Source organism: Chlorocebus sabaeus, chromosome 10, assembly GCF_047675955.1.
Source record: "Chlorocebus sabaeus isolate Y175 chromosome 10, mChlSab1.0.hap1, whole genome shotgun sequence".
Classification (NCBI taxonomy): domain Eukaryota; kingdom Metazoa; phylum Chordata; class Mammalia; order Primates; family Cercopithecidae; genus Chlorocebus; species Chlorocebus sabaeus.
This window is the reverse complement of record NC_132913.1, coordinates 88,517,814-88,543,632: the sequence shown is the minus strand read 5'-3', so window position 1 is coordinate 88,543,632 and position 25,819 is coordinate 88,517,814. Positions and strand designations below refer to the sequence as shown.

General features: G+C 42.7%; 1 protein-coding gene across 2 annotated transcripts in view; it reads right to left on the bottom strand.

Moving 5' to 3' along the window:
* CASP10 (caspase 10) overlaps window positions 1-22,690 on the bottom strand; it is a 44,800-nt gene extending 22,110 nt beyond the window's left edge. Inside the window, exons 1-5 of one of the 2 annotated variants that reach the window (XM_007965830.3) lie at window positions 22,161-22,690; window positions 19,767-20,108; window positions 18,066-18,159; window positions 12,719-12,854; window positions 7,975-8,084 (exon numbers count right to left, since the gene is read on the bottom strand). In XM_007965830.3, the coding sequence (XP_007964021.2) occupies window positions 7,975-8,084; window positions 12,719-12,854; window positions 18,066-18,159; window positions 19,767-20,101 (675 nt within the window). In that variant the 5' untranslated portion in view covers window positions 20,102-20,108; window positions 22,161-22,690. The remainder of the gene's footprint in view (window positions 1-7,974; window positions 8,085-12,718; window positions 12,855-18,065; window positions 18,160-19,766; window positions 20,109-22,160) is intronic. The other variant, XM_007965829.3, reaches the window with a different exon arrangement.
* Between the last annotated feature and the right edge of the window lie 3,129 nt (window positions 22,691-25,819).

Sequence of the window (25,819 nt, the reverse complement as noted above, 5' to 3'; positions counted from 1 at the left end):
TCTACTAAAAATACAAAAATTAGCTGAGTATGGTAGCGAACACCAGTAATCCCAGCTACTCAGGAGGCTGAGGCAGGAGAATCGCTTGAACCCAGGAGGTAGAGAGGTTGCAGTGAGCCGAGATGGCGCCACTGCACTTCGGCCTGGGTGACAAAGCAAGACTCTGTCTCAAAAAAAAAAAAAAAAAAGAGAGAAAAGTTCTTTGGCAGGAAATGGGAAGAGAACTAACTCTCTCCATCTAAAGGAGAAGGTTCACAAAGACGCACTGGCAAAAATACAGTGTGACATACGCTCAAGGGTACTTATTCATTGCAGCATTATTTGCACTAAGGACTGGAAATAGCCTAATGTCCACTAATAGGAAGTGGTTGAAAAACTGTGGTATGTCCATATAGTGGAGTAAGATGCCAAGGACAGCCTCTATACCCTTCTCCAGGGGAAGCTGTCATATGGAGAAAGCAAAATGAAATGGTATTTGAGTACACTACCTCTTTTGTAATAAAGGGAAGATATGGGTTGGATTTTTTTCCAAAAGTAACAATAAGATAAATCAAAAAACAAATAAAAAATGGTAATCGAGGCGGGGAGGAGAGGCAAGGATGCACTACTTTGGGCATATGTTAATGTTTTATATAATTTAATACAAAATTAAAACAAAGTCTAAGAGCCTGTCTTTTCTGCACCCTCCTCCCCATTCACCATTACCCACTTCCCCCTATGACTCTCAGCCGTCAGCCTGCAGCAGAAAGCCCCCAAGGGGACCTGACCAAGGTGTTGGGGAAGGGCTGCCCCTGACCTGTGTGAGGGAACTGACAAGTCACCCCCAAGTTCCTGCGGACGCCTCCCTGCTCAAGCCCCCAGGTTTCGGAGCTGCACAATACTGTAATTTGCTCCCCCAGCTCTGGGGGAACAAATGCAAAGGAGACTTAGCTTCACTTTCCAAAAGGCTTCCTGCCTTTCTTTTCATAAGCCACTGTTCCCTTCCTGCAGAATCCTAGATTTCTTCTAAGTGGCAGACAAGGACCTGGCCAGACTGCCTTCTGGTTTTGTCCAGCAGTTGAGTGAGTTTTCTGGGACTAGGGGCAATGCAGACATAGCAGCAGGCTCTGCCCAGCCCCTCCAGGTCCTGGCTTTCCTTGATTTGTTCTTCCCTTGGCTGATAAAGTCAGCCAGAACATGGACTAGAAAAAAGATTTAAGGTCTAATCTGCGTTTCTTCTCCTGAGAATGTTGCATCCTCTGTTGACACCTCTCAAATCTCTATGTCAGAGAGGAATGAATGAATGAATGAATGTCCCACAGCCTGGCCACACTCAATCATCTTTCAACTTCTTTTGGTTGTTTTCAAGAGGAGTCCAATAGGGCCTTATAAAGAAGCAGGTGTTAGGTCTCCTCCATAAAGAGACATGTCTCTCCTTAGGAAAACGTTATGCCACACTCAAAAAAAAACTGATTTGGCCGGGCACGGTGGCTCACGCCTGTAATCCCAGCACTTTGGGGGCCGAGGCAGGTGGATCGCCTGAGGTCAGGAGTTCGAGACCAGCCTGGCCAACATGGTGAAACTCCATCTCTACTAAAAATACAAAAATTTAGCCGAGTATGGTGGTATGTGCTTGTAATCCCAGCTACTTGGGAGGCTGAGGCAGGAAAATCACTTGAACTTGGGAGGCAGAGGTTGCAGGGGGCCGAGAAAAAATATCAGTTCAATTTTTTTTTTTTTTTTTGAGACGGAGTCTCGCTCTGTCGCCCAGGCTGGAGTTCAGTGGTCGGATATCTGCTCACTGCAAGCTCCGCCTTCCAGGTTTACGCCATTCTCCTGCCTCAGCCTCCGAGTAGCTGGGATTACAGGGGCCCGCCACCTTGCCCGGCTAGTTTTTTGTATTTTTTAGTAGAAGACAGGGTTTCACCGAGTTAGCCAGGATGGTCTCGATCTCCTGACCTTGTGATCCACCTGTCTCGGCCTCCCAAAGTGCTGGGATTACAGGCTTGAGCCACCGCGCCCGGCCTAATTTTTAAACATATCAGGAGATGTTGCTTAAAATTCAATGAGAGTTTCTTCTTACTGAGCCTAATTATTGGCAGTGTTCTTTTAAATTAAAAAAAAAAATCCTCAGGTGCTTAAGAAACATGAGACGTTTCACCAAGTTTTATTCATCACTTGATGGAGAGGGAAAGGGCTGCCCAGATAACTTTTAAGACAGCTTCCAACCCTAAAAGTCTATGAAAACACATGAGGTGCTGTGCCCCAGTCCCCCTGCACTTCTAGTGCCGCCACAACTATCCCCCAACTGCATGTGGCCGTGGCCAAGTCATCATCCCACGTCAGCAGAACCACAGCGCTTCAGAGGCCACAGCTGAGCCATGCCCCTTTAGAAACCACTGAATTTCTCAGTCAACAAGCAGAATCATGTGTGTGTGTGTGTGTGTGTGTGTGTGTTTCTACATGCATGTCAGTATCTGAGCACAAAACTAGTTGAAAAAGTGGGTGGGAAGTTACATTTAGCAGACAATTTAACTTAGAATTCAGGAATCCTAAAATGTCAGTGCTGGAAAACCACATTTTAAAGAGCTTTTGGGATGGCCAGGCACAGCAGCTCATGCCTGTAATTCCAGCACTTTGGGAGACTCGGGAGGGTGGATCACCTGAAGTCAACATGGTGAAATCCTGTCTCTACTAAAAACACAAAAAAAATTAGCCAGGCATGGTGGCGGGTACCTGTAATCCCAGCTACTAGGGAAGTTGAGGCATGAGAATCATTTGAACCCGGGAGGCTGAGGTTGCATTGAGCCAAGATTGCACTCCAACCTGGGCGACAGAGCGAGACTCCATCTCAAAAAAATTAATTAATTAATTAATTAATTAAAATAATAAAGAGCTTCTAGGGGAGTGGGGAGGTGGGAAGGGGTTTGCAACTCTCTAAACGAAGCTATGCCCATGGCCAAGGAGTTGGCCCATAAATGTTGGTTTAGATTACAGTAAAAGAATCAAGGGGAGCAGCCTCTCTCGCTCAATACCTCAATCAGATATCTAAGCGCTTTTCTAGGATTGGAATTAATTTAATCAAGGGCTATTTTCCTAGAGAAAAGAAGTCAGTTTAAGATTTTATAAATAATTGCAATTCTGTCTTATTTCCCACTGGGGGAGATGGGGAATTCAAATAAATTTTTTTCAAACTCACAGCAAGCAGGCGGAGGTATTACCATTTTTTTTCTTTAAGGATGTACTTAATCTCTGAAGATCACTTACAAAGTGCCCTTCCAAAGCTGAGATTCCCTCAAATGGCTAAATACCTCCACCTGCCAAATGGGGTTCAGGGCAGAGCCACAGAGCAGGTCTCTCCCGGCTATGTCACGTCCTGATTGCCTGCATAGTCTTCACTTGGGCATTTGCCCAGCCTTTGCCAAACTCCAGGAGCTACAGGTCATCTGGCCGGTTTCCACTGTCTCCTTCATTTAAAAAAACAAAAACACCTTCCTGGGGAGAAAGGAGGGTCCTTCTTTATAGTAGAATGCTGATAGGCAACGTACGAATGTGGAGAGAATACTGGAGTCGGAAAAGCATTGTTTTACAACCAACATAGTAAACGCTGGATCACACAAGAATCATCAGCAGACGCTCAATCTAGGGGGAAACTTTTCATGTGCAACAGAATCTTAAAATGTCTCTCCAGCACTTGCTTATTAATTGTGTGGGGAAAAAATCGTAATTATATAAAATTAACTACAGAGTGATGATATTCAGAAAATATCTTGACCAAATAATCAAAATTAGCACCACGAATAGGGGGGCAGATGGACATGATATATCTCCAGATGGGATGCCCTGAGAAAGACACAAACATCACTTCGGTGATATTCTGGCCAGAATGTACAGCTTGAATCTAATTATGAGGAAACACCACATGTACCAAAGATAAGGAAAATTCTATTTAATGAAAGGTGGGAGGAGTGACTGCATTTTTCAAAAGTCTTGATGGCATAAAAGAGGAAATTAAATGTCATAACAGCTGTGGAAATGTTCAAGATTAAAGGAGACTAGGCCGGGCATGGTGGATCATGCCTGTAATCCCAGCACTTTGGGAGGCTGAGGCAGGCAGATCATTTAGGTCAGGAGTACGAGACCAGCCTGGCCAACATGGTGAAACCCCATCTCTATTAAAAATACAAAAATTAGCCGAACGTGATGGTGCACACCTGTAATCTCAGATTCTTGGGGGGCTGAGACATAAGAATTGCTTTAACCTGGGAGGTGGAGGTTATAGTGAGCCGAGATCATGCCACTGTACTTCAGCCTGGGTGACAGAGTGAGACTCAGTTGCAAAAAAAAAAAAGATTAAAGGAGACTAAAGGATCATGACAACTAAATACAATATTGTATTGCATTATATTGCATTTTTAATTTTTATTATTTTCTTTTAGAGAGGGTCTCACTATGTTGCCCAGGCTCACCTTGAACTCCTGGCCTCAAGTGGTCCTCCCACCTCGGCCTCCCAAAGTGCTGGGATTACAGGTGTGAGCCACCACACCCAGCCTTGTGTTGTATTTATATAGGATCCTATGTGGAATTTTGTACTAGATGGTTTTAAAACTGTCAAGGATATTATTGGGTTCAACAGACAAAATTGGAATATGAACCATTGATTTGATAAAAGTATTATATTAACATAACTTTACTGGCATTGATAATTGTGTTATAGCTCTGTAAAAGAATATCCTTATTATTAGGAAATACACACCAAAATATTTAGGAGTAGGCCGGGCATGGTGACTCATGCCTGTAATCCCAGTACTTTGGGAAACTGAGGCAGGTGGATCACGAGGTCAGGAGATCGAGACCATGCTGGCTAACACAGTGAAACCCTGTCTTTACTAAAAAATACAAAAAATTAGCCGGGCATGGTGGCAGTCGCCTGTAGTCTTAGCTACTCAGGAGGCTAAGGCAGGAGAATGGCATGAACCCAGGAGGCGGAGCTTGCAGAGAGCCAAGATCACGCCACTGCACCCCAGCCTGGGAGACAGAGCGAAGACTCCATCTCAAAAAAAAAAAAAATATTTAGGAGTAAAAGGCCACTTATGCTTACTCTCAAAAAGTTCAGAATGTATGCAACTTACTCTCAAAAATTTCAGAAAAAAATTATGTGTGTGTGGAGAGAGAGGGAGAAAGAGCAAGTGTGAGTGAATGTACAAAAATAATAAAGTAAGTGGGGTAAAACACCAACAACAGGTAGGTAAATCTAGGAAAACAGTACATAGGTATTCTTTGTATTATTCACATTCTTGCAACTTTTCTATAAAATTGAAATTATTTTTAAATCTAAAAATTATAACTGTAAAAATATCAGACCATGACAGTAGTAAAGAAGCCATAAAATAATTTTTAAGAATAAAAAATAAAGGCCAGGCACGGTGGCTGACACCTGTAATCCCAGCACTTTGGGAGGCCAAGGTGAACAGATCACTTGAGGTCAGGAGTTCGAGACCAGCCTGGCCAACACAGTGAAACCCTGTCTCTATTAAAAATACAAAAATTAGCCAGGTGTGCTGGTGTGCGCCTGTAATCCCAGCTACTTGGGAGGCTGAGGCAGGAGAATCGCTTGAACCTGGGAGTTAGAGGTTGCAGTGAGCCATGATCCCGCCACTGCACTCCAGCCTGGACAACGCGTGAGACTCTGTCTCAAAAAAAAAAAAAAAAAAAAAAAAAAAAAAAAGAATTAAAAATAAAACTTCTACAAACAACTGAATTAGAAAATGAACAAAGGACTTAGACATTTCTCTAAAGAAGATATACAAATGGCCAAAAAGCACATGAGAAGATGCTCGACAGCCCTAGTCATTAAGGAAAGCAAATCAAAACCACAAGGAAATAGGGCCTCACTTCCATTAGGATGCCTACTATCAAAAATGAAAGAAAATAATATGTCTTGGTGAGGAAGTGTTGCTGATGATGTGTGCACAGTTGGTGGAAATGCAAAATGGTACAGTCACTGTGGAAAATAGAATGAAGGTTCCTCAAAAAATTGAAAATAGAATGACTATATAATCCACCATTTCCACTTATGGGTACAAACACAAAAGAATTGAAAGCAGCATCTCAAAGAGATATTTTTACACCGACATTCATAGCAGAATTATTAAAAATAGTCAAAAGGTGGCAGCAGCCCAAGAGTCCATCAATGGATGAGTGGATAACAAAATGGAGTACAGTAAGTCCTCACTTAGAGTCATCAGTAGGTTCTTGGTAACTCCGACTTTAAGTGAAACAATGAACTGTATGCTATAGAAACTTAACTCTTAGGGTTTTTTGTTATCGTTTTTTGAAACAGGGTCTCCCTTTGTTGCCCAAGCTGGAGTGCAGTGATGCAATCTCAGCTCACTGCAACCTCCACCTCCCAGGTTCAAGCTATTCTTGTGCCTCAGCCTCCCAAGTAGCTGGGATTACAGGTGTGCACCACCACGCCTGGCTAATTTTTGTATTTTTAGTAGAGATGGGGTTTCACCATGTTGGCCAGGCTAGTCTCGAACTCCTGGCCTCAAGTAAGCCGTCTGCCTTGGCCTCTCAAAGTGCTGGGATTGGAGGTATGGGTCACCATGACTGGCCAGCTCTTGATTATATCAATTAGCCTGTGGTAAAATTGGTTTCATTATGTGGTATGTGGCTGGGCGTGGTGGTACATGGCTGTAATCTCAGCACTTTGGGAGGGTAAGGCGGGAGGATTGCTTGAGCCCAAGAGTTTGAGATCAGCCTGGACAACAAAGCGAAACCCCACCTCTACAAAAAAATTTAAAATAAAAATAAATACATTATACAGTATGCTATCACTTAAAGTCAGTTTCCAAAAATCTATCAATCTTGTAAGTGAGGACTTACTGTATATACACACAGTGGAATATTATTCAGCCTTTAAAAAGGAAGAAAATTCTGAGATATGCTACAACTTGGATGAACCCTGAAGACTTTACACTAAGTGAAATAAGCTAGTCACAAAAAAACAAATACTGTATGATTCTACTTACATGAGGTACCCTGAAAAGTCAAATTTATAGACAGAGAAAGTAGAACCGTGGTTTCCAGGGGTTGGAGGGAAGGAGAAAATGAAAAGTTATTGTTTAATGGGTACAAAGTTTTACTAAAAGATGATGAAAAAGTTCTGGGATGGATGGTGGTAATGTCTGCACAACAATGTGAAGGTGTTTAACATTACTGAACTGTATACTTAAAATTGATTAAGATGGTAAATTTTGTTACGTGTATTTTACCACAATTGAAAACAAAAAACAAAAAATTTCCCAGACCAAGCTAACTCATTGATGCTGACAGATGTTGGCAAAGAAATTACCCAAGTCTGCTGGAGGAACCACAGATCCCAGGGAAGACTGTCACATATCTCCCAAGGATCATGATCACATTGTGAGGAACAGACTGCAAATTCTCCCAACGTTTCCCCTTCCACCCGTCCTTTCAGAGCAGGGCACCACAGAAACCAGAAACCCTTGCCCTCTGGGTTGTCCAGCTACATGCTTGGCAAACCTCTTGTTCAATACAGTAAGAATTTCAAAACAGTAACAGCAGAACATTAAACAAAGCTCTGTACTTGAACTCTGGAATTACTATCAGGTGCCCTGTACTCCGTAGATTATATGTCCCTAAAGCTGGCTCTAATTGCATCCCACAGATAAGAACAGAGGAACCATTTCAGAGCAACTCAAGGGTGTGTGGAGTCAGTTCAGACTAACTAGTGAGAGCTCAAACTAACTAGCTCTCACTAGTCGGCTAGTGTCAGTCAATTGTTAAATTTTCAGAAAATGTGCACTCTGGTTGATATCATGTTGTTTACTTGCAATCACCATGGCGAGAGCATTTACAGTAAATGGTACAAACCGGAGCCAATCTCTCTTTTTCTTTTTGGGGGGTTGGGGGGGGGGTTGGAGGGTGGAGCCGGTTGTTAAACATTGACCAGCACACCACTGAACCTACCGGTAAGGCTTCCAAGAATGTTTTAATGTCTGTTTGGGAAACTAGTTCTTCCTCTCCTTGATACAATGACTCGGCTTCCTTGTCTACAGGAGGTGTCACTATCTGGGCAGCTGAAAATAAAATCACAGACAGGAAAATAAAAATTACCTTCTGACTAGTAGCAATCCAAAATAACCAGCCATCAAAAGCAGCCATCAAAAATAATTATTTTGAAGAGAATTGTAAATTTTTTTTTTTTTGAGTCAGGGTTTCGCTCCTGTTGCCCAAGCTGGAGTGCAATGGCATGATCTCGGCTCACTGCAACCTCTGCCTCCCAGGTTCAACCAATTCTCCTGCCTCAGCTTCCTGAGTAGCTGCGATTACAGGCACGCCACCATGCCCGGCTAATTTTTTGTATTTTTAGTAGAAATGTGGTTTCACCATGTTGGCCAAGCTGGTCTCGAACTCCTGACCTCAGGTGATCCACCCGCCTCGGCCTCCCAAAGTGCTGGGATTACAGGCGTGAGCCACTGTGCCCAGTCTGAGAATTGTAAATTTCTCATTGCATTTGCTTATGGAAGCCTACATATATACCCAGAAAAAAAAAGTGTAAATTTATAAATTATTTTTATTCCTTGTATTGTTTTATTTTCTTTTCTATTGTTTTTGTTATTTTATAATTTTATTAGTTCCTTAAAATTACTATATACTTTACTAAATCGTATTTCAAAACTTATTGTTGTTTTAAGCTGCTAAAAAAAAAAAGTTACAGTGCTTAATGTACCAGATAATTGCCAAGTAGAGATTTCAAAAGCATTGTCTCAAAAAATAATATCAGAATTCAGGCTATAATAGCGAACAAAAAAAGAAGGAAAGGAGGGTAAAAAGAATGTAAGAAAAAAGAAAATCCATTTAAAAGTGGTAATTATATAAAAATGTTATAGCCATAAAATGATTTCTAAGGGACCATTAATAAAAACAATCTATATCTGTATTATTAATATATTCATGAAAATGTCAGCTATGGCCAGGCATGGTGGCTCATGCTTGTAATCCCAGCACTTGGGAGGCCGAGGTGGGTGGATCGCTGGAGGTCAGGAGTTCAAGACCATCCTGGCCAACATGGCAAGACTCTGTCTCTACTAAAAATACAAAAATTAGCTTGGCGTGGTGGCACAGACACCTGTAATCTCAGCTACTCAGGAGGCTAAGACAGAAGAATCGCTTGAACCTAGGAGGCAGAGGTTGTGGTGAGCCGAGATCGTGCCATTGCACTCCAGCCTGGGCAACAAGAGCGAAACTTCATCTCAAAAAAAAAAAAAAGTCAGCTATATTATGTGGGGGGAAAAGCAAGTTTTAGAATATGATTAGCATGGTCTTTGTTAAAAATATACGTGTCTCTCTCTGTGTGTGTATGTAATATCTCTGTACACTTACAATTGTTTCTATATAGAAGGAAATCAATAAGTATATATTCCAAACAGTGGTTATCTTTGGGAAATGGGTTAGTAATAGAAAAAGAAGAAAAGGAGAAAGACTTTTACCTTCTACACTCTATGTTGTTTTAATTATTTGAATTTTTATTTAATTTTATTATAATTATGTACCTTATTTTAATAATAAATTAAAAATACTAGGCTGGGCGAGGTGGCTCATGCCTATAATCTCAGGACCTTGGGAGCCCAAGGCGGGTAGATCACGAGGTCAGTAGTTTGAGATCAGCATGGCCAACATAGTGAAACCTTGTCTCTACTAAAAATACAAAAATTAACTGGATGTGGTGGTGCATGCCTGTAATCCCAGCTACTCGGGAGGCTGAGGCAGGAGAAGAATTGCTTAAACCTGGGATGGGGAGGTTGCAGTGAGCTAAGATCGTCCCACTGCACCGCAGCCTGGGGAGAGTAAGAGTCTGTCTCAAGAAAATACCAAAGCAAACACCAAGGCTCAAGATAACTTAGAAAGTTAGCCAGGTGGTCCTTAAACAAAGCCAGTGTCCTCGCTTGGACTTTGGATCACACACACTTACAGGAAAGTCTAAACTCTGCACACCTACTCTTTTCAGTCCTTTAGACTTTCATCTTAACAGCAGAACTAGGCTCAAACTCTTAGAACTAAAGAAAGTCAGTATTAAAATATCAATAATGATTGACACCCAAAAGAGATCACACACAGGTAGGTTATAGAAAAGAAAAATCAAAATTAGAATTCTGCTGATATAAAGCTCAGTCCTGGGCCAGGCTCAGTGGCTCACGCCTATAATTCCAGCACCGATCACTTGAGGTCAAGAGTTCAAGACCAGCCTGGCCAACATGGTGAAACCCTGTCTCCATTAAAAATACAAAAATTAGCTGGGCATGGTGGCAGGCATCTGTAATCCCAGCTACTCAGGAGGCTGAGGCAGAAGAATCGCTTGAACTTGGGAGGCGGAGGTTTCAGTGAGCCAAAATCATGCCACTGCACTCCAGCCTGGGTGACAGAGCAAGACACCATCTCAAATAAAAATAAAAATAACAAAGCTCAGGCCAGGCACGGTGGCTCACGCCTGTAATCCCAGCACTTTGGGAGGCTGAGGTGGGCGGATCACGAGGTCAGGAGATTGAGACCATCCTCGATAACTCGGTGAAACCCCGTCTCTACTAAAAATACAAAAATTAGCCGGGCGTGTTGGCGGGTGCCTGTAGTCCCAGCTACTCAGGAGGCTGAGGCAGGAGAACGGTGTGAACCCGGGAGGCGGAGCTTGCAGTGAGCTGAGATCACGCCACTGCACTCCAGACTGGGTGACAGAGCGAGACTCCGTCTCAAAAAATAAAAATAAAACAACAAATTTCAGTCTTCAAGACTCACTGAGGCAAATGTAATCAACTACATAGAAGCTAGTGTGTCTTCTTTAGAATTTAAATATCCAAAATAATATGACCACTTGCCCTTTGTTTACTTCATATGGGATATGACATTACAGAAAAATGACAATGTGTTTAGAAAAAAACTCAGAGCTCATGTGAGGATTTGAAATGTTCTTTCCATATCAACCTTCTGCTTTCTCATTTGATAATTTGATGATAGAAAGAACTGTTTTTATTCTTCATAACTTAAATTATGCATTTATTCATCATTTTATTGCTTGAGATTTTATCAATTTGACAACAGTATATTTTGCTCCTCAACTCATTCTGTGTTAACCAAATTCTTAGAGAGACGTTTCCTCTTAGCTAGTTTCATTTTCAACCAAAGAAATCTGCACACTAGAGTCACTCACTGAACTAAATTAAGGGTGTGGTATAAAAGTTCCATGAATATACTCATGCGTTTTTATGTATAGCTCTTGTTTAACAGTGGAGAAATTGACTCAGAAAAACACAGATATTTAGCGTATTGACACGTGATGGGGCAGCCAGGTTTGACTTCTGCCCTGTGCTTCTACCTGTGTAAAATATCACAGCAGAACTGTCTTTATCAGACAGACTTGAAAAAAAAAAACCCACAAGAAAATAAAGTTCTTCTTTGATAGTAGTTTCTGAGAATGTGAGGTCTTCCTGACTTTTCTCTCTGAGAGAGTCATAGTAGCCACGTGTATTGAATGCTTACTCCACGCCAGACATGCATTTTACAGAAACTATCTCCTTCAATCCTCGCAAAAACCTAGGAGGTTGGTACTATTATTATGCCCACTTTACAGATGGGGAAAGTGAGACATAGAAAAGCCAAAAAAGTACCACTGCACCACTAGTCAGCGGAGTCCTGGCCATCCGACTCCATAGACTCCACTCTCACCCCATGCTATCCTGCCTTCTTTTTCATGTTATTTCAGTTAAAACAAAATTCCCTATACTCTCACTCCCATATTAGAATCAGAAAAAGACATTTGTCTAAAACTACTTCCCTGCACTGAAATATAAGTTCCAAGAGGGCAGGAGCTTTGTTCTGTACTTTGCTATATCCCCAACTTCTAAAGCAGTGTCTAGTACAATATATGAACTCAACCAATATGTGCTGAAAGAACAAAGGGGGAGATTTCTGGCTTTCCTAGCAGAATATTATCGGAATGATGAGTAAACATCACACACGGGCCAGGAGCGGTGGCTCACACCTGTAATCCCAGCATTTTGAAAGGCCGAGGTGGGTGGATCACTTGAGGTCAGGAGTTCAAGACCAGCCTGGCCAACATGGTGAAACCCTGTCTCTACTAAAAATACAAAAATTAGCCAGGCATGGTGGCAGGCTCCTGTAATTCCAGCTACTCGGAAGGCTGAGGCAGAAGAATCACTTGAACCCGGGAGGTGGAGGTTTCAGTGAGCCAAGATCACGCCACTGCACTCTAGCCTGGGTGACAGAGTGAGTGAGACTCTGCCTCAAAACAAAACAAAACAAACAAACAAACAAACAAAACATCATGCATGGCCAATTGCTTTAAGAATTTCCATGGGGCCGGGCGCGGTGGCTCAGGCCTGTAATCCCAGCACTTTGGGAGGCCGAGATTGGCGGATCACGAGGTCAGGAGATCGAGACCATGCTGGCTAACATGGTGAAACCCCGTCTCTACTAAAAAATACAAAAAATTAGCTGGGCAAGGTGGCGGGCGCCTGTAGTCCCAGCTACTCGGGAGGCTGAGGCAGGAGAATGGCGTGAACCCGGGAGGCGGAGCTTGCAGTGAGCTGAGATCCGGCCACTGCACTCCAGCCTGGGCGACAGAGCGAGACTCTGTCTCAAAAAAAAAAAAAAAGAATTTGCATGGTCTGGTCCAAGTTAGCAAGCACAAGCTACTTACCTTTCTCTCTTTTGTATTTCTCTATGTTTCTCAAAAGTTTAGGTACAACCATTTTGCAGAGGTCCTCCAAGCATGTCAGATTATCTTCATCTATTTTATCTTGTTTCTCTAGAAGTGCCAGGAAACTTAGGGAGGTCTACAAGAGAATCAATACAGTTACATTTACTTGCCTACTGATTATCCACTCACTCAGATGTTACCTGCACGGCCAGTAGGCACTAGGTTTTGCACTGATAAATAAGATATAACAGCATCTGCCCTCAAGTTGCTCAGGGGTGTAGGGGAAGAGGCGTTACCAAGCAAATCTGTATACAATCTATATTAATACCAGATACCAAATATATATAACTCTATGCAACAGGGACAGTGCTTGCTGTATATTAACAGCACAACAACTGATTGAGTAGATACTATTATATTCCCCATTTTAAAGATGAAATAATTGAAGCACAAAGAAGTTCCAGTAACTTGCCCAAGGTCACAAAGCTAATTAATGGCAGAGCTGGTACAATCTGATGCCAAAGTCTATGTTATTAACCACTGAACTCTAAGTCACAGTTTTAAGTGATACTGATTAGGAAACCAGCAAAAGAGGGACACCAAAGAAATGAGGGGAAAGTGTTTTGAAAGAATTTTATATTTGGTATTTTAAAAGAAAAAGAAGTTTCTGAAACAAAAAATCACAATTTGGCTAGTATTAATTTTTTTTCCCCCCCCGAGACGGAGTCTCACTCTGTCTCCCAGGCTAGAGTGCAGTAGTAAAATCTTGGCTCACTACAACCTCCACCTCCATTCAAGCCATTCTCCTGCCTCAGCCTCCTGAGTAGCTGGGATTACAGGCTCACGCCACCACACCCGGCTAATTTTTGTATTTTTAACAGAGACAGGGTTTCAACATGTTGGCCAGGCTGGTCTTGAACTCCTGACCTCAGGTGATCTGCTCGCCTTGGCCTCCCGAAGTGCTGGGATTACAGGCATGAGCCACCTGCCAGGCCAGAAACTCGTATCTTGACAACATCCTACCAGGAGGAATAAAGGGCTAGGATGTGATTACAGAAGCAATGATGGAAATTCATTATACTTTCTAAAAGTTTATTAGATATTTAGTACATCACACACACACACACACACACACACACACACACACACTTAAATGGGACCTGGACATTAGTTTAACACCACTCTGGTGAACACTAGCAGCAAACATCCGAAAGCTCTTTTTTTGCTTGTTTGCTAAAGAGTAAGTTCGGGTGTGGTTTCCTTTAGACTCAACGTTCTATGCTGATTGCTGTGCTGAGAACGGATTTCCTGACAGTTGTGAGATCTCTCAGGACATGTGTAGGCCAGCTATACTGCTTACATTTCTATGAAAGCTATCAAAGAGAAAGCCAAGAACGTCCCTCAAAGGCAAGGTCATTTGTGCTCCCCCAGAGAGACCGTATGAATTTAGAATCTTTCCGTTTTGGCTGAGAGGTGTTCAGGCCCTTTTCCAATGGCAGGTAAGTAATTTATTTCTGTGATAAGGTCTTTTGCAATTGCAGTTGCAGATAATGCAGCCTCACTGAGCCCTGGTGAGGAAACATCTGTGTTGCTTAAAGACTGTCCTTTACACACTTCCAATGGCTGGCCTAATTGCAAAATCCAATACAGATCAACCTGAATTATCTGAGGTGTGTAACTCAGCCACAATTTTGACATGAAGAATGAGATCTCCCCACCCCCCAAACAACAACAACAAAAAAGCTGAGATCATTTGGAATCCAAAGAGGAAATGTGGTTTTCCTGAATTTGACCTGGTAACATCACAGTTCCATGCCACAGCTAAGCAAAACAGTTACGTTTCCTTTTACTAGTACTGAGAAAAACAAAATCAACTGGCCACCTGAGCATGTGCATTTGATTATTTAAAAGCTATTTTAGTAGGGGAAAGATGTTTGGAATGCTACTAACCATAAAAATAATTCTGGCCGGGCGCAGTGGCTCACGCCTGTAATCCTAGCAATTTGGGAGGCTGAGGCAGGTGGATCACCTGAGGTCAGGAGTTCGAGACCAGCCTGGCCAACATGGTGAAACCCCACCTCTACTAAAAATACAAAAATTAGCTAGGTGTGGTGGCGGGCACCTGTAATCCCAGCTACTTGGGAGCCTGAGGCAGGAGGATCGCTTGAACCCAGAAGGCAGAGGTTGCAGTGAGCCGAGATGGCACCATTGCACTCCAGACTGGGCAACAAGAGTGAAAGTATGTCTAAAAATAATGATAATAATAATAATTCTGTAGCCACAGATGTCTTCAAGTAGAGTTCTAGAACCTCGCAAGCAAAAGAGAGAAAAAAAAACATTTTCCAGCTTTTCTTGTTTGAAAACTAACACTCAGTGTTTCGAATATCAGAGATTGCTTTAACAAATGACCTTTCTCTCATCCCTCATCCCCCATCCCTCACCTCATATTGTTCAGAGAGTCCCTAACATAGGACGGGGTGTAACAACAAAAAGTGGTCTCATTTTATGTGTAAACCTAAACACTGGAAAATTTGTGAGTGGATGCCTTGACTTGGGAGAGAATGTTATCAAAACCACCTGGAGCACTTGTCAAACTACAGGAATCTCCTCTGACTTTGAGAAATTCTGTATTTAAGGTATAATGCTACCATTTTAGCAGGTGATTGCTTTGTACCACTGCAAACGTGGGCACTGAAATTTTATGGCCAAAGCAGAATATCCTTACAATGCTTTATAAAAAAAATTCCCTAAAGCAAAACCGCCTGATTTTTAAAATTCTCCAAGAATTACTGAACCTTTAGGTTGTGTGTGTGTGTGCGTATTTGTAAACACATGTGTATATACGTAGTGTGTGTATATATATTTACCCAAGAGCAATGAGCCTGCCAGCATCTAGTTTATGGTCTTGCCATGACATCTGTCATTAAAAGAAGCCAGGGCTTTTGGGAGAAATGAGAGATTCCAGGACTGGGCAGAAAATATACAAGAAGAACATGGGATATTTTTGCCACATAGTAAAGAAGCCATCAAAGACTACTAAGGTCATGTCAAAATGACTCAGGAACCAAACTGAAGACGCATCCCTTGGGAAAAAATGGGACAACTGAATTTTTTTTTCTTTTTTTTTTTTTTTGAGACAGGGTCTCACTCTGTTGCCCAGGCTGGAGTGCAATGGCACAACCATTGCTCACTGCAGCCTTGAATTCTCTGGGCTCAAGTGATCCTCCCATGTCAGCCTCCTGAGGAGCTGGGACTACAGGTGCACACCACCATGGCCAGCTAATTTTTGTATTTTTTGTAGAGACCGGGTTTTGTCATGTTGCCCAGTCTAGTCTCAAACGCCTGAGGCTCAAGTGACCTGTCCACCTCCACCTCCCAAAGTGCTGGGATTACAGGCATGAGCCACCATGTCCAGCCTCAGTATGAACTTCAGTAAGGATAATAATTGCAATAGGTTGAAATACCTCACATATGTTTAAATCCATGAGTTTAAATTTATATATATTTTGTAATGGGTCACCTGCAGAGAATGATAAGAAACCAATTAACTTAAAAACTGGATAACTAGGCGGAGCACAGTGGTTCACGCCTGTTATCCCCAGCACTTTGGGAGGCTGAGGCAGGTAGATCACTTGAAGTCAAGAGTTTGACACCAGCCTGGCCAAATGAAACCCCATCTCTACTAAAAATTCAAAAAGTAGACAGGTATGGTGGTGCATGTTTGTAATCCCAGATATTCAGGAGGCTGCGGCAGGAGAATCACCTGAATCTGGGAGGCAGAGGTTGCAGTGAGCCAAGATCACACCACTGCACTCCAGCCTGGGTGACCAAGAGAGACTCCATCTCAGGAAAAAAAAAACTAGATAACTAAACAAAAAGAATCAGGGATTTACCTATAAGCTGTATCACTGGGTAACCAAATAATGGATGAGAGGAAAATGAAATGATAGAATTCTAATAACTGGCCAGGTGCAGTGGCTCACACTTGTAATCCCAGCACTTTGGGAGGCTGAGGCGGGTGGATCACGTAAGGTCAGGAGTTCCAGACCAGCTTAGCCAATATGGTGAAACCCCATCTCTACTAAAAATACAAAAAGTTAGCCGGGTGTGGTGGCAGGCTCCTGTAATCCCAGCTACTCGGGAGGCTGAGGCAGGAGAATCACTTGAATCCAGGAGGCAGAGGTTGTAGTGAGCTGAGATTGTGCCATTGCACTCCAGCCTAGGTGACAAGAGTGAGAGTCCATCTCAAAAAATAAAAAAAAAATTCTAATATCTCCATTTTTGCAACCCCTCAAAATTCAATATATAAACTGGTTGAACATCAACAGTTGCTAATATCAAAGATAAAGAGAGAGAAAATCAGGTACCTCCTGATGGAAAAATAACACTACCTATAGTCCTGCCAAACGGATCTGACCTGAGTCTGATGAAGCCTCTGGATTCAACTGCCAGTCTGCAGGAAATGCAGAGGACAGAGGAACATGCCAAACTGCACCATGAGTGTGCAATTCGCAAAACCCAACCTGTGAGAAACTCCACAGACCAACCACCCAGAGATTCTTCAACAGATACATTTTAAGAAAAAGAAAGAGATTTGGGGGCAGGGAGGAAATCTAACCTATAGATTAAAAGGCACTTGAAAGAAAAACTGGACAAGGCCAGGCACAGTGGCTCACACATGTAATCCCAACACTTTGGGAGGCCAAGGTAGGCAGATCACTTGAGGTCAGGAGTTCTAGACCAGCCTGGGTGAAACCCTGTCTCTACTAAAAATATAAAAATTAGCTGGGTATGGTGGTACATGCCTGTAATCCCAGCTACTGGGGAGGCTGAGGCAGGAGAATGGCCTGAATCCAGGAGGCAGAGGTTGCAGTGAGCTGAGATTGTGCCACTGCACTCCAGCCTGGGTGACAAAGCAAGACTTTGTTTCAAAATAAATAAATAAATAAATAAATAAATAAATAAATAAATAATAACACAGCAGATGCCAACAGAAGTGAGCATTTACTGCATGCTATACCAAATACTGGCCTCGTGCTAATGCTTCATGCACACTGTTTCAGCTAATTCTCCCAAAAGTCCTAGAAGGAAATCATACAATTGCCCACAATTTTACATCTAAGAAAATAGAGACTAGAAAAATTCAATCATTGGCCTCACAGCACAGGTTTAGAATTAAAATCAGGACCAGAATCTAGGCTCATCCAGCACCAAAGCCAATGTTCCTAACCATTGTATGATACTGTCTCCCACAAAAAATAAATCTCCCTAAAAACCCTTTCCAGCATCTTTCTAATCATTGATTAAGACAGTGCTCACACAGACCCATTCTGTATGAGCCACTCACCATTTCGGTTTTGGGAAGAGAGTCATTCAGAAGGAAGATCATGTTCTTTAAGTCCTCTGAGTCAATGCCTTGTGACAGTTCGTAGAGCAGGTTTCTAAGACACATACCCAAAACGACAAATAAAGCCTTACACTTGCAGAGGACACCGTAATCAATCAAGTGCTTTCATAAATGTTTTCTGTCAGTTGAATGATCAACTCTATGTGTAGACAATTATTAATCCCATTTATAGATTCAAAAAATTAAAACTTTCAGTTTCTAAGTAACTTGTTTAGATAAAGATAACACAGTAAGTAGTAGAAGCAGGCCTTCTGACTCCAAGTCTAGTGCTGTTTTTCACCACACTAAGAAGGCATATTTAAAAAAAAAAAAAAAAGGCATAAAACACAGTTCTGACATGCCCTCCCATCTCCTGATTCCATCTAGAAATTCAGGCTTACTTTACAGGCCCTTAGCAGAGAGGATCCCAGGCCAGCCAAGGTACAGTCGATTGCATATTGAAAAGGGAAGAAAACTATCCCAGCTTCGAGATAGTCATATAATCCAAAACCAGAAAAAGTGAGGATTTCATCCACATACTAACACCCCTATGTGTCAGAGACTGTCCCTCAGATGTTTAGCCAGAAGAACGGAAATATGGATTTCTGGAATTCATCATTCCTTCCACTGACTCAAGGGCAACTCAGGTTCTGGGAGCCAGCTCCACCGCTAAGGCTTAATGTGTTCTAATCGCACAGACCATAAAACACCCTCCAAAGGCTCCTCTTCGTGAGGTTCTCTGATGTGGACACTATGTCAGTGAACAATTTTAAACACTGTCATCAGCCTGATGCAGTGGCTCACACCTGTAATCCCAGCACTTTGGGAGGCCAAGGTGTGTAGATCACTTGAGGCCAGGAGTTCCAGACCAACTTGGCCAACATGTTGGAAATCCCGTCTCTACTAAAAATACAAAAATTAGCTGGGTGTGGTGGTGGGTGCCTGTAGACCCAGCTACTCAGGAGGCTGAGGCAGGAGAATCACTCGAACCCAGGAAGCGGAGGTTGCAGTGAGCCGAGATGGTGCCACTTCACACCAGCCTGAGTGACAGAGCGAGACACCATCTCAAAATAAAAATAAAAATAAAATGCTGTCATCCATGATAAGACCAATGCCTAAATTTTAGCTCTTTGGGCAAAATGCCTGTTTTTACCTCTCTGGATTTCCATCCAAAAATATAGAAATTTCTATAACTAGACATGCTAGACATGGCATAAATGACATCCCTCTCTACCCCAGAAACTCATCTCTTTTTTCATCTTGCTTATTTTGCTCCAAGTATGCATTACTCTCTTCTCAAGACCCCAGGAAACACGTAGACAGACTAGTGGATCCCAGGAGGGAGAAGATCTGCACGTGTGGCGGCTGGTAACCAGGGAAAACGCAGGCTCTGCCACACTGAGGTGGGCTTCACTGCCAGTGAGAAGTAAAACAAAGGGAAGCCACCTCTAGGCCCAGAGTTTGGTCTTGAAGTTTTGCTGACCTCCCAACTCTCAGCTCATTAGCATCAGAGGCTGAGAAGGAGGTTTAGAATCTCCCGGTTTATCATCCAAGGAGGTAGATAACCAAAAGATCTTAACTGCAGCTTCCTTTCAAAGCCCAATGGCCAGACCGAGCACTAGATGGGAGATCCTCCCATCTCCACCATAGACCCATCCTCACCTAAATAGAGAGACCTTTCCTTGGATAGGTAGCAATTGCTCCACTTTCTCTTCGGTATAGTTGAGGTACTGCAGCAGCTTCTTCTGCCCTATGATATATAGGAGTTCTGCCAGGAAGAAAGAGTCTCCCTCACTCAGCAGATCCTCTGCCAAGAGATGTTCAAAAACATCTGAGGCCGAGCTGGATTTCTCCAGCTTCTTGTTGGGAACCAATCCTATGCAGAGAAACTTGAGGCGCTCCACATCTTCGACCCCCAAGTCTGAATCAATAATCAGAAGCTTCTTACGAAAGCTCACTTTACAGTTTTTATCTGAACTGGAACCTTGAGATTTCATGGCCAGCCTGAAAGGGACAGAGAGGTGGGGCAGGGCATTAGAGAGTGAGGACATATGGCCCCCTGACTTCCCAAGCCCTCCCCTTACCACAGCCTCCTCCGTTCCGGGCATTAGACTTTCCTGGAAGTGCTGACAAATAAAAATTACTGCGAGGCTACTTCAAAAACCAACAGCCCAGAAAACTTTTCCCCCAACACTTGCAAGTTACTTTTTAGGAAGCTTGGAGGGTGCTTATATTGGAACTCAATTCACCTTGATTTCTCCCCAAATCAAAGTGTTCCCAGAGGGAGAAAGTTAAGATGGAAGGACACAGCACAATTTCCCTCAAGCCTGGTAGCCTGATTGGAGCCCTTACATTCATTTCCACCAAGTGGCAGAAATAGCACTTGGATCTATGCTTTAAGTTTTAGACACAAAGCAATCTGGGGAAGGCAGTGTTATCCTTATGATCTATCAACCCAAAGACAGCGAGGTACCATGAAGTATGTGTGTTACATCTTTACTTCAGACTGCTACCTGTAAGAGGGCAGGCCTTTATCTTACAGAAAGGGAAGGCATAATCCTAGACCTCAAGCCTGAGCAACATGGCGAAACCTGGTCTCTACTAAAAATACAAAAAATTATCAGGGCATGGTGGTACATGTCTGTGGTCCCAACTACTCAGGAGGCCGAAGTGGAAGGATCATTTGAGGCTGGAGGGCAGAGGTTGCAGTGAGCCATGATCATGCCACTGCACTCCACCCTGGTGACAGAGTGAGACCCTGTTTCAAAAAGAAAAAAAAATAAATAAAATATCCTAGACCTCAGCAGGAAAGGGTGGCTTTAGACAAGAGTTGCTCAAATCAGTGTAGGAAGTTACAAATTACATGAGTTGGCTGCTCTGTCTATGGAGTAGCCATTCTTTTGTTTCTTTGCTTCTCTAATAAACTTGTTTTCACTAAAAAAATACAAATTACACGAGTCAATGTTTCCATCTGACCAGTTTATAAACTACGCTATTCTCTATACTAAATTTCATCATAATCAGAGGAGCAATGCAGTGATAAAATTTTCATTGTAATATTATTTATTCTATAAGCATTTGAGGTATATAGTTATTATGCAGAACTTGGCTATTTTTAGAAATAAGAAAATACTTTATAAAGGAAGGAACAGGTGGGGTGCCGTGGTTCACGACTATATAATCCCAGCACTTTGGAAAGCCAAGGCGGGTGGATCACTTGAGGCCAGGAGTTCGGGACCAGACTGGGCATGGTAAAACCCCATCTCTACAAAAAATACAAAAATTAGCCAGGCATGGTGGTGCACGCTTATGGTCCCAACTACACCAGAAACTGAGATGGGAGGATGGCTTGAACGTGGGAGGCGGAAGTTGCAGTAAGCCAAGATTGCGCCACTGCACTCCAGCCGAGTACTGGAAGGTGAAAGAATGAGACTCCATCTTAATAAATAAATAAAGGAAGGAAGGAAGGAAGGAAGGAAGGAAGGAAGGAAGGAAGGAAGGAAGACATAGCAAAAATCAAAACCTCCATAACAAAGAGTGGTTATATCGAGGTGACATAACTATAGATAATACATATTTCCTTCTGGGCTTCCAACTGAATTTCTCAAATTTTATGCATATGTGAACACACACATTACTTTTGGTGTTAAAAGAAACAAAAAAAAAAACCAAAAAATGTCATTTTTAATTGTGATAATCCAGGGGATCTTCCCTGCTACTATCCCTGAGGTCAAATGAGTGGTTTATTGGAGATACCTTTCTATTCTACCGCATCTTGCATTTGCCTTGTGGTTTCTTGACAATTCCGATCTTTAGTTTTAGTGAGTCTACCAAACTTTGTCTCTGTGAGCTCACATATTTCTGCCCCAGTAAAAGGCTATGTTGGAGACTTCCGGATTTTTTAACTTTTGTTTTCCCAGGCATGACAAAGAAATCTAAGAAAAAATAGTGCCATTGTTGACAAGTTTTTGCAAGTTTCTACAACATGAAGCCATGAAGCAAAGGAAAAGATCCAAGCATGAGACTCTGGGGTAAGAAGGGTCGTTAATTACATACCTTCAGATCAAGCTCCACCAATCCTCTGGAGGTAAACGATTCTCAGGGAAATTGCCTGAAAACAAAGTTTTAAAGAAAGTAGAATCCTCTGTGTGCTCCAAGGTCCAAGGAAGCTCCCATTTGCTTGGGAAGACACTTCAAGATTTGCTGATTGTTAAGTGAAAACTGGATCTTCAGGACTGGGTAGCCTGATATTAATTTCCTGCTGATGTCATCATTGCTTATCTGCCTTTTTCCCTCCCCTTTTCCAGGGTTAAGATAACTTTGACAAACAGCGTCTCCTAAAGGCTAATTTACAACTTTCTCACTGTAGAGCTTGGGGTTTCCCCAGGTAAAGCAAAAGCTTCCTAGAAAGGAACCCGTGGAAGCCACGAAGTGCTCCAGGCTTTCCTCTGATCTCCGTTTCCTTGGTAAGTCAAAAACGGGAGCATCTATTTTCCTAACCATCTCCTTCCCCAAACACACTTCACTTTTCAAATAAAGCCAAAAAGCTCATGAAATAGTTGTCAGCCATGTTAACCCTTTCTTATGTCCACATGCAAATAAACAAATTACTTTTTTTTTTTTTTTTTTTTTTTTTGAGATGGAGTCTTTCTCTGTCGCCCAGGCTGGAGTGCAATGGAGCCATCTCCACTCACTGCAACCTCTGCCTCCTGGGTTCAAGCGATTCTCCTGCCTCAGCCTCCTGAGTAGCTGGGATTTCAGGCATGCGCCACCACGCCTGGCTAATTTTGTGTATTTTTAGTAGAGATGGGGTTTCACCGTGTTGACCAGGCTGGTCTCAAACTCCTGACCTTGTGATCCACCTGCCTCGGCTTCCCAAAGTGCTGGGATTACAGGCGTGGAGCCACCGTGCCCGGCCCACAAATAGGATTTTTAAAAGATAAAAGAAAAGTGGGGATTCACTTTCAGACTTTGTGGGAGAAATTAAGAAATAAAAAGAAAAAGAAAGGAAAAAAAAAGAAAAGTGGGGATGGTGAATTACAAGCCCATTTAGAGGTACCTGCAAGAGACTCAACCAATTTGTGGCAGACAAAACTGACAGTATGTGTTCTCACAGCACATTCAAACCAGCAGGAAAGTGAGACTTTGAAGACATTATTGCTAATAATAAAAACAACACTGCACACTAATATTGCAACTACCGTGTGTCAGGTACAGGGCATTTACAAATATTTACTCATTTCACCATCCCAACAACACTCTAAGATAAATTCTGTTACTATGACCGCTGCTTTAACATGTGAAAACTAAGGCACAGAAAGGTTAAGTAATTTGCCCAATGTCACACAGTGAATGGCTGGAAGAGCCAAGATTTAAACCAGCAAGTTTGGATCAAAGTCACTACACTATAATTAAGCTAACTCAAATGTGCAGCACTCTGGAAAGAGGTACAGAGTCTTAGAAAGATATTTTTTCTATGAGAAAAAAAGCAAGACTTACGATGCTTTGATTACAAATGTATTAAAATGTCCTTTCCATGTCCTAGGCATCATTCAGAGAACTTCTGTGCTTAAGAAAGACAAGTCCTGGGGCCAGGTGCGGTGGCTCATGCCTGTAATCCCAGCACTTTGGGATGTTGAGGTGGGCAGATCATGAGACCAACCTGGCCAACATGGTGAAACCCTGTCTCTACTACAAATACAAAAAAAAAAATTAGCTGGGCATGGTGGGGCACGCCCGTAATCCCAGCTACTCGGGAGGTTGAGGCTGGAGAATAGCTTGAACCCAGGAGGTGGAGGTTGTGGTGAACAGAGATCACACCATTGCACTCCAGCCTGGGCTACAGAACAAGACTCTGTCTCAAAAAAAAAAAGAAGAAGAAGAAAGACAAGTCCTGGCCAGGCACAGCAGCTCACACCTGTAATCCCAGCACTTTGGGAGGCTGAGGTGGGCAGATTGCTTGAGGTTAGGAGTTCAAGACCAGCCTGGCCACCATGGTGAAACGCCATCTCTACTAAAAACATAAAATTTGTTAGGCTTGGTGGCGCACACCTGTAATCCCAGCTACTCAGGAAGCTGAGGCTGGAGAATCGCTTGAACCTGGGAGGCAAAGGGTGCAGTGAGCCAAAATCATGCCATTGCACTTCAGCCTGAGCGACAGAGCAAGACTCTGTCTCAAAAAAACAAAACAAAACAAAACAAAAAATACCCTTCTTGGGAAAGGGGACGCTGGAGCACAGCAGGCTGGGTTACTCACTACCCCAGTCCCAGGGAAGGTGGGGCCCTGATCCTAGAATGCTGCAACACAGTGAAGAGGGGGCCCCAGCTGACTGTAAAGCGTGTAGGGACCACCTTCTCTGCCTGTTCTGTTGGGACCAGGCTAGTCATTATTTGTCCCAGCCTGGGGCTCCCCCTGTGATTTCCAATTTGCAGTTACTTTAATTTAAAATATAAATATTATTTTCTGGAAAATAACTTAAAAAGAAAGAAAGACAAGCCGTAAGTCTTGGTCTTCTATTTAGCTGTTTTATTATAAATATTACATTTATTGGGCCATTTAGGAAGGCAATTTATTGAAACTATCACTTTCTCTCACCCTGTTCATAAAGTATATTAACTCTTTCAACGTTGATTCAATAATATTAAATATTTAGCAGGCAGTTGAAAGCCCTGAATTGGGCACAATTGGAAAGCAAAGTGACCTGCTTTCCATAATAACTGACGGCAGGTACTACCATTTCTAAACTTCTCTGATGAACTCATAAAAACTCCCAGCCTTAGTTGGCATTATTATCCACATTCAACAGATGAGGAAACCCAGATTCAGAGAGGCAAGGAATCTTGCCACCATCCCAAAGCTACAAACAAGAATTCAAGGTTCAAACGTGGGTCTCTCTGACTCCAAGCCCTTCGCTCTTGATCCCCGGGCTACCACTGCCCGAATCTCAGTATGACATCGTGTAGTATCTGTAACTGTGGGCAGGGGGTGGGGATGCCGCAGCGAGGCTTCACCTCGGTGCCACATGGGCTTTAAGAAGGGACAATCCAGTCAGACATTCCTTGGAGGAGGAAGTATTTGATCTAGGCCTGGAAGGTAAAGGTAGAATAAAGACCCAGGAAGTAAAACTGAAACTTTTATCCTAGTACTCCAGGGAAACATTTGAATCAGGTTACAGAGGGGAGATGGTGTGCAGTGCAGATGTTTGTACTCAGCATTTTCTACTTCCTCCTACACACAGTTACTGAAGGCATGGTAATGGTGGTAGAATAAACACGTCTTACAATCTCTTTCCTGATTGGTTGCAGTCTACTGAGTCCATGGGAAGGGCCAATCAAAACCTTGATGGCCTTTTGTAGATGTGGATGTCAACGACTGCTTTAGTTCCACATTAGTAGGGGGTAGTGGTAGCAGTGGTTGGCTTTCCTTTACAGCCAATCTTTGGTCCAATTTCCCCACCCTCTGTTCGGGTAGACTTTAAAGAGTAATGACTCCTGACTGGGCACGGTGGCTCACACCTGTAATCTCAGCACTTTGTGAGGCCAAGGCAGGTGAATCACCTGAGGTCAGGAGTTTGAGACCAGCCTGACCAACACGGAGAAACCTTGTCTCTAATAAAAATACAAAATTAGCCGGGCATGGTGGTGCATGCCTGTAATCCCAGCTACTCAGGAGGCTGAGGCAGGAGAATTGATTGAACCCGAGAGGCAGAGGTTGT